Below are 13,638 nucleotides of genomic sequence, written 5' to 3'. Positions count from 1 at the left end.
GAATTGTAACTGATGTGAGCAGAGATGATGCCTCTGAACACTTATGTTCACTATTCAGTCAGTATTTGGCTTGACCCAAAACAGACTGCAAATGCAGAGTTCATAATGTTTCAGGCTGCTTGATGCAGTCACATCAACTGGATACATAATTCTGACCTTTATGGTTCATGGGCAAAATACATGTTTTTATTTCTAAATGGTAATAGTGTATGAATGAAAACACCTTCAAACAAAAGGTGACATTGTGTACCCAAGATTGCTGGCATAAATAGAGCCAAGATTTTCACTTCACTGTCAAAAGGAAGGACGGTATATGAATCTCTAAACTGAGGAAAGTAGAGTAAACTAACCACCAAACCAAGACCCAGAGGCATGCAGTTTATCTTCATTTAGAGAGTCAGAAAACAGAGACTGACTCAAAAACTCTTTAATTGTTACAAAGACATTGGGAATATGAAGTAGGAGCATAGGTACACAATTGTCGACATATTTACAACTCCTATAAACTCAGCACACAGTGGAGGAGCATGATGTACAGGCATAGATTTGTCTTCAAAAGTAACATCACACAGCAGGAGGGCATTTCAAGCAACAGCTATCTAATCCAGTATCATGTACTGTAGTTAGATAGAATCAGGCAACAGATTGATTCTTCAAGGAGGTACAAACTCTTCAAAGAATTATTACAAAAACAGAAATATGAAAGATGAGTATAGATAGACAATTACAGGTAAACAGTACAAAGGTGATATTTACAACTCCTACAAACTTGAACATCATGAAGAGGAGCACTGCTGGCATAGATTTTCCCTCAGGAAGTGACATTGTACAGTAGGACGTCATAAGGGATTAGGCTTCACTGGCTGCAGGGGGACAAAAAACACAAACCATCAGCTCAGTAATATGAGAATGGATATTGTTTAAATCAAAACAGAACAAAAATAATAGAACACAAAAAGCCAGTTAGTGGTTAGTATTGCTTCATGACCAGGCCTTATGGCATACCTTTTAACCTCCACATCTCCTTTGACTCCATTCATTTGCCTGACTGGATCTCTGTTGCTGTTAACATGGGACTCCTGTCTGACCTTCTTGGTGTCACTCTCCTTCACTGGGCTTTCTTCTGGTTTCCTCTGCGAAAGAATACATAAAAGATTCATGTGTTTGTGTATACACACACACGACTGTACACCATGTGTGACTGACCCTGAAGATTAGGGGTATCAAGCAAGAACCACAAGTCCACTAACAGTTCACCTCACTCACCTTTTTTCTAACTAGGTGAGAGATGTCAGACGCTACAGACTTAGAGGAGGCATCTCCATTGGATCTGACTGCGATCTGGAGAAGAAAAGACACACCAATATGAATACACATTTAATACTCAACACCGCAATTAGATCCATAAAAAAAAAAAAGGCTTACCATAGATGCAGAAGTCCCACCATTTTGGGCACTTAGAGCTGGAAACGCTGAACTAGCTGGAAAACCTGAACTACTGGTTGAGTCACTGGCCTGGAGGACATGAAACATGGAGTTTAACTGCCTGTATGAGCCCTCATGTCTACAACACACACATGTAGAATCCCCCTTAGTCATCACTGAATAGCACACATCCTTCATTAAGTCAATGTTAGTTGTCATACTTAGTGTACACACACACTCCTCACCATTGTCTCTGCAACACTGGCCATTTTCTGACCCTCGACTGCGTCCTCCACCTTCTCCTGGATCTCAGGCAGCAGAGCATTCAGTTCTTCCATCTCCTTCTCCGCGCCCTCTGGCCCTTCAGCCTTGTCAATCATCTCCTGGAGCTTGGCTGGGAGGGAGACAGTATTACAAGACAGAAAACTGAAACTACTAGTGCTGTGGTCCAGCTAAGAGAGAAATGCACAAGCCAGTATAGTTCAGTGGTTATGAGTTGTGGAAAAAATTAAGCAGCAGGGAACAACCAGCTGCATGAAGAAACATGGAAAAAAGGGAAATGTAAGCCTATTTACCATGGAGAAAAATCACCTTCTTTGGATGACAATTCATTTCCATTCATCAAACAAACAACCCACAGAGATCATATACAAATGTTCTTATAATGATATGCAACCTGTGACCTCATCCACACTCCTCATGAAGGCTTCTCCTCACCTAGCCTGCTCTTGATGACACTGCAGGAGTTGTTCAAGTGCTCAATGGCCTCGCAGTACTGGCAGGTGAAGCAGAAGGTCAGGCCCAGTTGGTAGTGGGTCTCAGCCAGCAGACGGCTGTCGGAGGACAGGTGCTTTAGCTGCAGGGCCAGGCACTCCTGGAAGTCCTCCACGGCCTGGGGGTAGTTGCCTGAGGAAAACAAACAAGCACTGTTGAGGATAGGGATTTGTCATACAAGCACCATGCACGGTCAAAGCTGAGGTACTGGAGGGCACATTCAGAATGGTACAGGAACATACAGTCTTCATGAAAAGAACAGGACGCACTCCAGAACAAGTTAAACTTATTAATTATTTAGATTTGATTATGAAAATTAACAAGAAAAACTGAATACCAGCCAGTGCTCAACGTTTCGGCTGGTTGCCATCATCAATGGCACAGGAACATACTGTACCTGATTCAGTAGCAACTTCACCCAGTTTCAGGTGGGCCTGGGCTGCCAGCAGTTGGTCCTCCTTGCTCTCTTTCCTTAAGGAAAACAAAAGCAGGGGTATCAGACTGTATGTAAAGCCTCAAGAAATGGTGCAAAGTAGGAATTCGAGAGCTTTGCTAATGAATGCGTATTTTAAACTGTACCTTTTGTAGATGACTTTGGCAACCTCCAGCATCTCCCAGGCCAACTGCAGGTTACCCACCTCCTCATCATCATCACTGTCCTGTGTGGCAGAGGGGGAAAAGGTTACTCTACTATAAAGAGTAATAGTGATTTAACACCAACTATGACATTAATTTATTACCAGTATTAGTACGGATTGTTAATTTCACCTTCTCTTCAGTGCCATCCTCTTCAACATCTCCCTCCTCTTCACCATCATCTGAAATATTGACAGAATTACACACTTGTAATTCAGTTCAACTGACCACAGGGCAATTGGTGTTGTTCTTGTTTTTGAATACTTCAGGTGAAGTTCAAGTCAAAGGCCTACAGTCCACTGGAGAAGTAAGCTCCATTTACCTCCATCCTCCTCCTCTGGCTTTTCTGATGACTCCGTTCCCTCTCCATTCTCTACTTCAGTATTCACTCCATTTTCTTTCTTCTTCTTCTTCGCCTTCTCCTCCTCCTCTCCCCCTTTAGACAAGTCAGATCCGTTAACATGGCTGTTCCCCGTTTGTTTCTCTTTGTCTCCCTCCTCCTTTACTGTGCTCTTCTCTGAATCTCCATTCTTCTCACTCTTCTTCTTCTCCTCCTCTTCTGCCATGGCATCATAGACTTGAACTCTGAGTGCATCCCTGCTCTTCTCTGAAACAAAAAAGGGTTGAGACATGTGTAAGTATACTATGAGATTGAAATCAAACAAGTCTACAACATAATTTCATCATTATTCTATACACCCAGAGAGACCAACACATCCACTGAAAACACAACCTTGTCTGGCCATCTATAGCCACCTTAGCTCCAACACAACACTCCATTCATGAGATAAATATCCAAATAACCAAAAGGCTGCTTAATATCCATATAAATTAACTTCACCCAAAACCACAGTGGAAAAATCCAAATGTGTCACCCTCTGGTTAACCTGCAAACTATGAGAAATGCGGAGTGCCATGTTTGGAGTTTTCCACTGTGGCTTCGGGTAATGACAGGTATAAAGTTAATTTGTATGGATATTAAGCAGCCTTTGGATATTTTGTGGGGTCTGTGAAAATCTCACAGACTCCACAAAATATCCAAAAGCTGCATAATTAACAAAAGTATGTGGATACTTTAAAAACTGGGTGATGCCGAAACACATAAGGGAACTCAGGTTGAATTAAGTCGCCACTACAACACTCTTATTAAATGATATGGAGTGTTGAGCCACCTTAGCCTATAGGTACTTTTGGCAACACAACAGCAAATGCTTACCGTCAACATTTTCTGTGCTTTCAATGTTGGAGTCTTTGGGCTTCTCCTCCTCCTCATCCTCCTCAGGGACCCCCTCCAGAGCATTCCCCAAGACGGTGTTCTCCATCCTACAACAAAAAAGACATCATTGCATTGAACTCTCCCAAGTGTCTCCCTTTGGTATGGCAAAGAAAGATCTGTTAGTCGTTGTGGGTGCTGTGTGGATTATTAAACACAGGAACAGGGAGTAGGATTAACGTGCATCTTTACTAACCATCTGCAATCACAGTACAACGTATCCTTCTACAATTATGTTGTATCCGGTATCGGTAAGTGGAATCACTGGTGTACTTGCGCCATCTACTGGTTATTTGTGTATTGGCATTCCAATGTACTACACTGCATTCCAATGAACACAACATTAGCTACTTAACCACAGAAAGTTCTCAGTAAGTTGGCTGTACACTCACCTGGCCAATTCCAGCAGTGCTTTACCACACAGGAAGAAAGCCTCTCCACACTCATCAGCTGTGTCTCCATACTTTTTGGCTCTGGATAAAATAAAATAAAGAGAGAGTTGAGTTTGTTGACATTTTTTAATGACAACAGAAAAACAACACTCATCAGCTACTCACAGCATGCCGCAGGCGTCTTGTAGGACGTTGACAGCTGACACCGCGTCCCCCATGACAAGATGTCTCTTCCCTGTGCCAATCAACTTGTTTGCCTCTTCCATTGCGAATCACTGAAAAAAACATTCAGTCATTTTGCTATCATCACTGTTCATATGGTTAACAAGTTAGGATTAGGGTTAGCTACATTTGCATTCCATACACAACTGTTGTTATGTAGTTACTTAGCTAGCTGTGAAGTAGAACAGGAAATTCATTGTAATTCAGCTTCCATATGACCGTAGTGCTGCTAGCTTACTTTGTGCTAATCATGCCATGTTTCAGATTTCGGCTGGCTTAACGTCAAATAAAAACATTAACATACCTTAAATATGTGACTAAACGTTGATCAAGAAAATAATTAATTTAGCTATCAAACAGGCACTTTATCCCACACTCCGTCTTCCTCCGTCAAAGGTCCTTGTCTGGTCTGGATCTTTCAATCTGGCGCCAAATATGATAATCTTTTCCGGTCGCTTTCTGCATGGGGAAAACGCGGGAGACCGAATTAAAGGCGCAGTGGTACATTAAAAGGATGCATTTTACAACCATGCAATAGTATGTGCGTGCAATAAGTAGTTAAGTATAAAATAGATCACCAAAAAATACGCTAGACAAGTGTTTGCATCTGACATCATTGAGTAGATCAATTCAACAATGAAGGAGTTAGCCTCTTGATAAGAGTGACAATGTACAATAAAAAATACGAATATTTATGAAATATGCTGCAAAATATCAACAGAGTACAAAAGACAAATATCTTGCCAAAGTTCAAAGTAAGGAAGGGATTAACATAATATGACATTAACATCTGACAGAAGTGTGCAGAGTATTTTGCCAGCAGGTGGGGCTTCAGTGGTCTCCATCTCCATCAGCTACAGTTCAGTCCCAGTGCCTGTTATCAAAGGGACACTAATTGAGGGAGAGCTCTTTGAGCTCTTCATAGACCAACACCTGCCAGGCAATTATTTGATTGGACTACATGAGTGCATTAGATCATATGCAAACCTCTAATCTAATAACTTGAGCATTATATGACACATATAACTGTTAGTTCTATCAATACTGTGCTGCTGACCAAGTCCCCACAGACAAGGGCAAAAATTACAGGTGGATGATTCCCTTGTAAGCAGTTGGTTGCCCTGGGAGCTGAGAGAGCAGCCCTGCATGCTGTGAGAGACTAACCATCCACCTCCCTCCTGGTCTCCTGCTGTTACAGCTGTCAGGAGGACAGGCCTGGACTTGACATCTGATCAACCTCACACTGAGACTGATTGCACCAATTTCACCAAACTATCGTCATCAACCATACTTCCTGTAGGCCAACCCTGTTTACCACATAGCACTATGACCAGAGAAGACTAATTGGTAAGTAAATATAGGACCTAGCATGCTAACAATTTGTTCAACACTGATGAAGGGTGTACAGTATGTTCCCAGTTGAAGAAGGCTTTCAAGCACAAAAAGGGTATTATTGAGCAAATAAGGGTCAGCTGATGACTGATGTTAGCTGATGTTATTTCCTGCCTTTCTGTTTGTAAGGCAGTTTACTTTTTTTAATAATATGGCATATAATCTCACAGATCCTTAGAAACACGAGAAGGAACATATTTGCATTTGCTTGCTTAATGGCCTGTCGGCATATAGGGGCAGAGAAGAATTATGGACACTAGTGCTTTACAAACGAACAATTACTATGGAATTGGTGTTGTGGATTATGTACTAATTATGGCCATATTGTGTGATGAAAGCGGAACACTAGGGAACAGGCCGTGTTTGATCTGTAGCCCACCGCTGCTGCTTTTAATAAGAGTTTTATTGTGTGTCCCCTCTTATCTGACCCTTCATGTGGTGTCCATGGTAACAGGGTGAAAAACATCACTTGCGACAGTGGGGTGAAGTGGAGTGGAGTGGCTGGGCCCATCGGTGTTCAGACAACAACCTCTAGTTCTGAAGACACAAAATGGTCACCAAGACAGAGAAGGAAATGTTGGGAAATTTGCGTAAGAGCGGCCCTAGAATTCATGACATTGTAACAGATTGTAATGCTCTCTGGATATAACCAGGTGTGTTCTATTCAATCCTCCTCAAACAAACATAGCCAGGAGGGTGAGGAGTAAGGCTGTGGGTAAATACACAATGTTGCAACAACCTACCATTCTATGAAATACAGTTTTGTAATATATTTCCCTTGAAGTTTACATAGGCAAAATAGCATACATTGCCTCCTTTTCAAATCTGCATAACTGTCAAGTGAATTCAGGAACTAGAGGCAAACAAAATGTGGATGTCTTGAAGCAGAATTTCAACCTGTGATAGCTAGTAAAACAGGGTAATGCTTGGAAATCTTCCTCCATATCATGTGAATGATATGTGTATGTAGGTCACATGCTAAAGCCTCATGACTCTGTGACCCCTGCAAGGGGATTAGGAGAGGGGCTCTTGGTGGGGGCATTAACTGTTCTCTCAGAGAATCAAGCTATTTAAGTTGACAATTGTTTTGATTGCTAGGATATGAAACCGTTCATACGTGTCAGGCAAGTAACAGTTTAGTAGATATACTCAAATGACTTTTAAAAATCCTTACTCTTGGATTCTGAGAATATTTGATATGGGTGGGACTCGTTTATCCTCAACCTGACTCTTAATCATTACACAAAAGCCAGTATTGTGGGTTTCTAATGGCGCACATGTTCAGTTGTACAACAGGAGAAATGTGCAGAGTCATGCTGCTGTAAGGAAGTCAAAATAGTCATATCGACTGAATGACTGGGCTGTGGCCTTAGTGTGTTCTATCATCGCGAGATCTGAGCGGGTGTATATATTTTCAAGCGATTCCTCTCATTCTTCTCACTCCTCTCTAGCTGCCGCGGTTGGACAGAAGTCGAGGTATGTATGTACTGTACATTCAACAGGTTTAGCATGTTTTAGATATCTCGAAAATTACGATGACAACTGCTTGTGTACAATGTGTACTTATGTTGTAACACGTTTATTCATCTTTTTATTTTGTTAATGTATGTTCTTATTCAGGTTTTGTATTATTATTTTTTGTAAAATTGCGCAGGAATTGGATTACTCTGCCGTTGTTGAACTGCTTTTGTCAAGCATTTTACAATCCGTTTTGGGGAGGATGTGAAAGTGGCCTACTACAGTACGATAGGATACAGACAAGAACAAAAACTTTAGATTTCACTTTACAAATTGGGAAAGAATGAATATTTCTATAATTGTCAACTAATGACATCGTATCACTCGTATCGATTAGTGGGTGAATGGAATTCCAAAGTTCACCTTGAACACTGAACTCAAAAAATCTAATGTTCTGTGTACATCGATGGCAAGGTACGAGTAGCTTGACTTAATACAGCAGCTTGATAAAGTCAAGTTTTGTCAGCAAGAGCAACAGAGAATTCAAGATTGATCAAATTAAGCCACGTCAAAGCCCCTGGCAATGACTGTTATTATTCTATTTGGAAACATTTACATTACATTTGACATTTTTGACATTTAGCAGACGCCTGGAAACACCTGTATTTGGCCCTACACATGACAGACAATAGGGAAGTGAAATTGGTCCCATTTAGAACCAATATGCTCTCTTATTGTGTGGATTGTGTAACAGCTTACCCTTGGTGTTTTTGTTTTATTTTGGTTGATAAAGTAATTTAATATGACACTGCTGTAAATAGTACCACACCTCTTGTAACAATGATGGCGTACGTCAAACAGTATTTCATGCGTTTGTGAATCAGACTGTCTTTATCTCTGTCCTCCCCTACAGACAAACTTAAGATGGCTGCAGGTAATGCACATATTGGGAAGCTGGCCCCTGACTTCACGGCCAAAGCAGTGATGCCAGACGGCCAATTCAAAGACCTCACACTCTCTACCTACAGAGGTATGACCAAATAGCCTTTGAATGGAGTAAAATATTGAATTGTTTTCTGAGCTGAATGAATTATTGATGTGATAAGACTGGGCTGAAGCACTTCATTTTATGGTTTTCAATATTGACCTTGTATTCACGAGGGAAATTATGTGGTAAGTATGGGTACTACTTTTTAGTACTTGCTTCAAAGAATAAATGGTAACTTCCTCTCACCAAATGGTGCCAAACATACTGTAGCTTGTTATACTGAATCCCAAAAAAGTAATGTATAGCTTATTATTGTGTAATCACCATATGCCATTATATCTGGTCATTCCTTTTTCAGTAAAATGTGCTGTTGTAGGCTCCACAAACTTCATAGGAGGATAATGGTGTATCTGTTTTCTTATGTTTTGGTTCTTTGCTGCAGGAAAGTATGTGGTTTTCTTCTTCTACCCTCTGGACTTCACCTTTGTTTGCCCGACTGAGATCATTGCCTTCAGTGATGCGGCCGAGGAGTTCAGGAAGATCAACTGTGAGGTCATTGGTGCCTCTGTAGATTCCCACTTCTGCCATCTTGCCTGGTACTTGAGCCTGGATATTTACAGACCACTACTACAGACAGTCTGGAAAATAGACTAGTACAGTCTCTAACTGTGTGTGTGTGTGTGTGTGTGTGTGTGTGTGTGTGTGTGTGTGTGTGTGTTCTGACAGGACCAATACACCTCGTAAGCAGGGTGGTCTGGGTTCCATGAAGATTCCTCTGGTAGCTGACACACTGCGCTCCATTTCCAAGGACTACGGTGTGCTGAAAGAGGACGAGGGCATTGCCTACAGGTGAGGTTCAGAGTACACAATTTCCATAGGGGATGAAATTGAGTGTCTATCTGTTCATGTTGGCTAAAATCACTTCTCCCCCCCCAGAGGGCTCTTCATCATCGATGACAAGGGCATCTTGAGGCAGATCACCATCAACGACCTCCCAGTGGGACGCTCCATCGACGAGACCCTGCGTCTTGTTCAGGCCTTTCAGTTCACCGACAAGCACGGAGAAGGTAGGCCTACCACCGTCCCTCTCTCTAAAACTGTGCTGTTATCCAACTATATGTAGTGCCTCCCCCCAACCTGTGGCAATCTCCACTCTTAACATACACAAATATTGGGCCAAGTTTGTAATGGCTGCTGCACTGATAGTAGTTTTCCAACGAGGGTAAAGGTTAAAGTTGAGGTTCAAAGTGTGTTTTGCTTATCATAGTTGTAAGACTAACTCTTGTGTTCTTGTCAGTCTGTCCCGCCGGCTGGAAACCAGGTAGTGACACCATCAAGCCTGACATCCAGAAGAGCAAAGAGTTCTTCTCCAAGCAGAAATGAGGGGACTCAGGTCTGCAGCCTCCTGTAGATGTAGAATTATATTTTCAAAAGAACTATACTGAAGACCTGTAGTCTACCACTGTGCCTGTGGGCAGAGAGAGGTGGGATGGTGGTACTGTGTAGAACAATGTCAACATCCCTTTTCTGTCAGGTTTTTGGGTAGAGTGGGCATTATGACCAAAGTGTTATGATTATATTAATGTATAGCTGTGTTGGAGATGTTTGAGTGTCTCTTGTCTCTTTATATTCTGTTGTCTCATTGTTATGTAAACATCTAGGAAGGCACATTTATCAGAAAAGTAGATTGCCAGTGATTGCGGTGTCAATATTAGGCCACCAAATGGATAGTCTGTGAAATGAGCAACAACAGCATGTTTAAACAGTTAATAACTTTTCAGAAAAGTCAGTTAAGTGTTTTGTTTTTTTAGGTTTTTTTTACAACAGTGAACAACAAACGACCTAAATGTAATTTCATCTAAATAAAAGACTTTTAAATAAAAGCCATGAAGCTGCTTTGTATTATTTGGTTAATTTATTGTCTTAATTACTTTGATGAAAATGAAATAATTGAGCTGATTATGAAATGCCATTAAATGATGATTGACGTGTTCAATCTGTCAATCACTGCAACAGGTGCACGTTCTATAGATCGCCACGCGGTCTCGCGCAGACAGGTCGAGAGACATTTTTACCTCACTCAGGTCGTGGAGCTGATTTATTAGCAAGTTAGCTAATAAACCAATTTACATTAGCTCATAACAGTTATTATGATGACAGATTTAGCGACAGCATATTGAATTTACTAATTTACACACAGAGTTAGTTTACTAAACAAGTTCGCAAATAAACACGTTTAAAACGGAGCAAGCTGATCTCACTAGATAGCTAGCTAGCCAACTTTATCTGGATAGTTAACGGCTGTCTGTATCTGACATTCCACCATGGCAGCTGCTGGACAGATGTGCAGAAGATCAAACAAGCACAAGACAGCCGAGGTATGAACACTGGAACATACTAGAATAGTGAGCTGAATAGAAAATGCCCACTGAGTTGAATGTCTGCAATAATTAATGAATGACGTTGGCTGGTCGTTTGTTAGTGTTAGGCCCTTGGTCCCCATAATAACAATTTCAAGTGAAGTGGCGCCCTCATGTGGTCATCAACACCCACTACACTAGAAGATGGAATGTTTTTTTGTTGATAGCTTTACTATTTATTTCCCGTAGTGGACCAATTTATTTCAAAATGACTTGAAAACTCAAGAACAGTCTCTGATCTTCGTGAAGCGAATGATGGCCCTTGCTGTTTCCTCTATCACGTATCTCAGAGGAATATTTCCAGAGGACGCCTACAAATCTCGCTACCTGGAAGGTGACATTTATAATCTACTACACCAACACATTCCTCTGACATAATACAAACGCAAATAGTTGTGTTTTATTGTTTTATCAATACTCGTATAAACTATAATAAACTATAAACTCTTGTATATCCACCCAGATATGAGCATCAAAGTTTTAAGAGAAGACTGCACGACACCTGGTGCTTGCAAAATAGTGAAATGGTAAAGTTCCCCTTTATGCAAACTATTTTGAGAGACAAACATAATTCACGTTCAATCATAGGCTGTAAGTGACAGTTGTGCATATTTTTACGTTCCCTACAATTTATTTTTAAGGATGATGGGCTGCTTTGATGCATTAGAGAGGGGATATGTAAGTATAATAATAGGTTATTTTGTGTTTCACCACTTGACTTTGATTTCAACATACAACTTATGTTTATTTTCTTGTCTCTTTACAGCTTCAAGTTGTGCTCATTGGGGTAGGTGAATTTAATAATGTGCCTCCTCTAAAAGACATATTATTTTATCCTAAACTGTATAATACTATAATGTTCATCTTTGCCTCAGGAAGATGAAAGCTGTAGACCCATTGCCTTGTCATTCGTATTGACATGACTCTGTAATTTAATATGCAGGTCCACACCGATCCAGATGATCCAAGTGTAAGTTCTCTGTCTTGAAAACCCTTCACATGATGAAAATGATTGCAGGACACCCTGACCGATATTCAAGTGAACAAGACAATTGTTGATTGTTAAAGCTCACCATGACAATCTATTAACAGCTCTACACTCAGAATGTAGCTCTAACGTAAATAAGCAATCTCCATAACTTCCAAAAAGTGAATAGCTTAAAACATATTTCTGCACTGTTCCTCTTTAGTACATCATCGAGTCGTACCAGTTCAATTTCAGATACACAAAAAATGGACCGCAGATGGACATCCTCAGGTGAATACGCTGCCTTGATCCTCCCTCCTCCTCCTCTCATTGTAGTACTGACCCCTGCTACAGACCCAGCCGTAGATGCTAATCATTTTTTAATACTCATTTTTTGATTCCAAAGAAACAAGAATGTGGAGCTGCAGGTGACAATGGAGGACACCAAGAAAGCCTCGGTCCTGCTGATCAGGAAGCTGTTCCTCCTCATGCAGAACCTGGACGTCCTGCCCAATGACGTTTGCCTCACCATGAAGCTCTACTACTATGACGACAGTAAGGAAAGAAAAATCACACTTGTTGGCCGGCATGTCTGCATTTAAACCTGACCAACCAAGGAGGAGTTATCTAGAGTAGCCGAACCCCAGCACATGCCCCTCACACACACACACACACACACACACACACACACACACACACACACACACGTTGATTGAGGGAAATGATTCACATTTCACTCAGTCCAATGCAATAATGCTAAAGTGTGAAATTCAGTCAGTCAGCAAACATCTGTATTATCTGTTTCCTCTTCTCTTTGGCAGTCACTCCAGCTGACTATGAGCCACCAGGTTTTAAGGAGGGTGTGAGTGACAAGCTGTGGTTTAAGGGCATGGCGGTGCACTTTGGAGTTGGGGAGGTACACACCCCCTTCCACACCCTGAAGGTGCAGGTGGCAGCAGAGGAGGGGCGGGTGGAGAAGCTTCAGGATGGGAACTACCTGAGGGAAAGTGGACAGGTATCCACAGCATCACAGAGCACTCTCCCAGAGCTGAAAGCTGGCACAAAGGTGTGTTCGTCTTGCACAAACTTGAATAAAATGGCTTGTATGTTCATCCTGTGTGGTACATTGCTCCTACAAACATATTTGAAATGACACATTGCAGAGATTGTTTACTGTACTGTTTTCTTATCCACTCAGGCTCCTGACGCTGAGAAATTCAAGGAGGAGCATCTCCCATCTGACAATGGTAATGAGGAATGAGTCATACTCACGAGTCACTCTTCCTTTTACTTAATGGAATGTGAAGTCAGGAGAGCTTGTGTGGTATTAATCATTAAAACATTAATTAAACCTGATGTACTTTTTACAGAGTCTGAACAACATTTCAAGACACCTAAAAAGCCAGTCGCAAAGGTAACTCATTTGTGGGTAGTTGTTATACTGGGTTGGTTATCAGTCAATGATAAACTGACAATCAATGACTTATTGGTTTGGGGTTTGTGGAGCTGGTCTACAGGACTTGAGCAACAGCTTGTCCCATATGATCAATGGAGTCATGGAAATATGTTTTCACACACAGAGGAAAGGTCCTGTCAATAAACTTGCAAAGAAGAAAAGAAGATGAAGGCCTGTTGAATCAGAGAAGGCGATGCATTTGCAACTGTTTCCTCATTGTATTGAAAATTATTTA

General features: G+C 41.3%; 3 protein-coding genes across 4 annotated transcripts; 2 read left to right on the top strand and 1 right to left on the bottom strand.

Moving 5' to 3' along the window:
* Positions 1-411: 411 nt before the first annotated feature.
* LOC310807153 (histone-binding protein N1/N2-like) lies at positions 412-5,137 on the bottom strand. 2 transcript variants are annotated; one of them, XM_083673479.1, is made up of 14 exons: positions 4,961-5,137; positions 4,666-4,775; positions 4,501-4,581; positions 4,052-4,158; positions 3,158-3,442; positions 2,968-3,017; positions 2,779-2,858; positions 2,597-2,670; positions 2,143-2,331; positions 1,671-1,819; positions 1,426-1,515; positions 1,267-1,341; positions 1,006-1,133; positions 412-863 (listed from the first exon to the last, which is right to left on the bottom strand). In XM_083673479.1, the coding sequence occupies exons 2-14, from the start codon at positions 4,764-4,766 to the stop codon at positions 857-859; spliced, it is 1,416 nt and encodes a 471-aa protein (XP_083529605.1). In that variant the 5' UTR covers positions 4,767-4,775; positions 4,961-5,137; the 3' UTR covers positions 412-856. The 2 variants fall into 2 exon arrangements, with proteins under 2 accessions (XP_083529605.1, XP_083529604.1); XM_083673478.1 differs by having other exon boundaries at positions 5,027-5,137.
* Positions 5,138-7,545: 2,408 nt separating this feature from the next.
* Positions 7,546-10,455, top strand: prdx1 (peroxiredoxin 1). The gene is made up of 6 exons (XM_083676759.1): positions 7,546-7,590; positions 8,486-8,602; positions 9,003-9,156; positions 9,287-9,409; positions 9,497-9,627; positions 9,858-10,455. Exons 2-6 carry the CDS (start codon positions 8,497-8,499, stop codon positions 9,941-9,943), a joined length of 600 nt encoding a protein of 199 aa, XP_083532885.1. The 5' UTR covers positions 7,546-7,590; positions 8,486-8,496; the 3' UTR covers positions 9,944-10,455.
* A 429-nt stretch (positions 10,456-10,884) lies between these two features.
* Positions 10,885-13,471, top strand: zte38 (zebrafish testis-expressed 38; the record flags this gene model as incomplete). The annotated part of the gene is made up of 12 exons (XM_083683368.1): positions 10,885-10,938; positions 11,170-11,314; positions 11,444-11,507; positions 11,622-11,658; positions 11,747-11,767; positions 11,924-11,950; positions 12,171-12,238; positions 12,354-12,502; positions 12,769-13,013; positions 13,146-13,194; positions 13,318-13,361; positions 13,454-13,471. The coding sequence occupies 12 exons, from the start codon at positions 10,885-10,887 to the stop codon at positions 13,469-13,471; spliced, it is 921 nt and encodes a 306-aa protein (XP_083539494.1).
* Positions 13,472-13,638: the final 167 nt, after the last annotated feature.

This window comes from Argentina silus (assembly GCF_951799395.1).
Source record: "Argentina silus genome assembly, chromosome: 1".
Classification (NCBI taxonomy): domain Eukaryota; kingdom Metazoa; phylum Chordata; class Actinopteri; order Argentiniformes; family Argentinidae; genus Argentina; species Argentina silus.
Note: the sequence above shows the minus strand (reverse complement) of the source record. Positions and strands in the feature narration are given on the sequence as shown.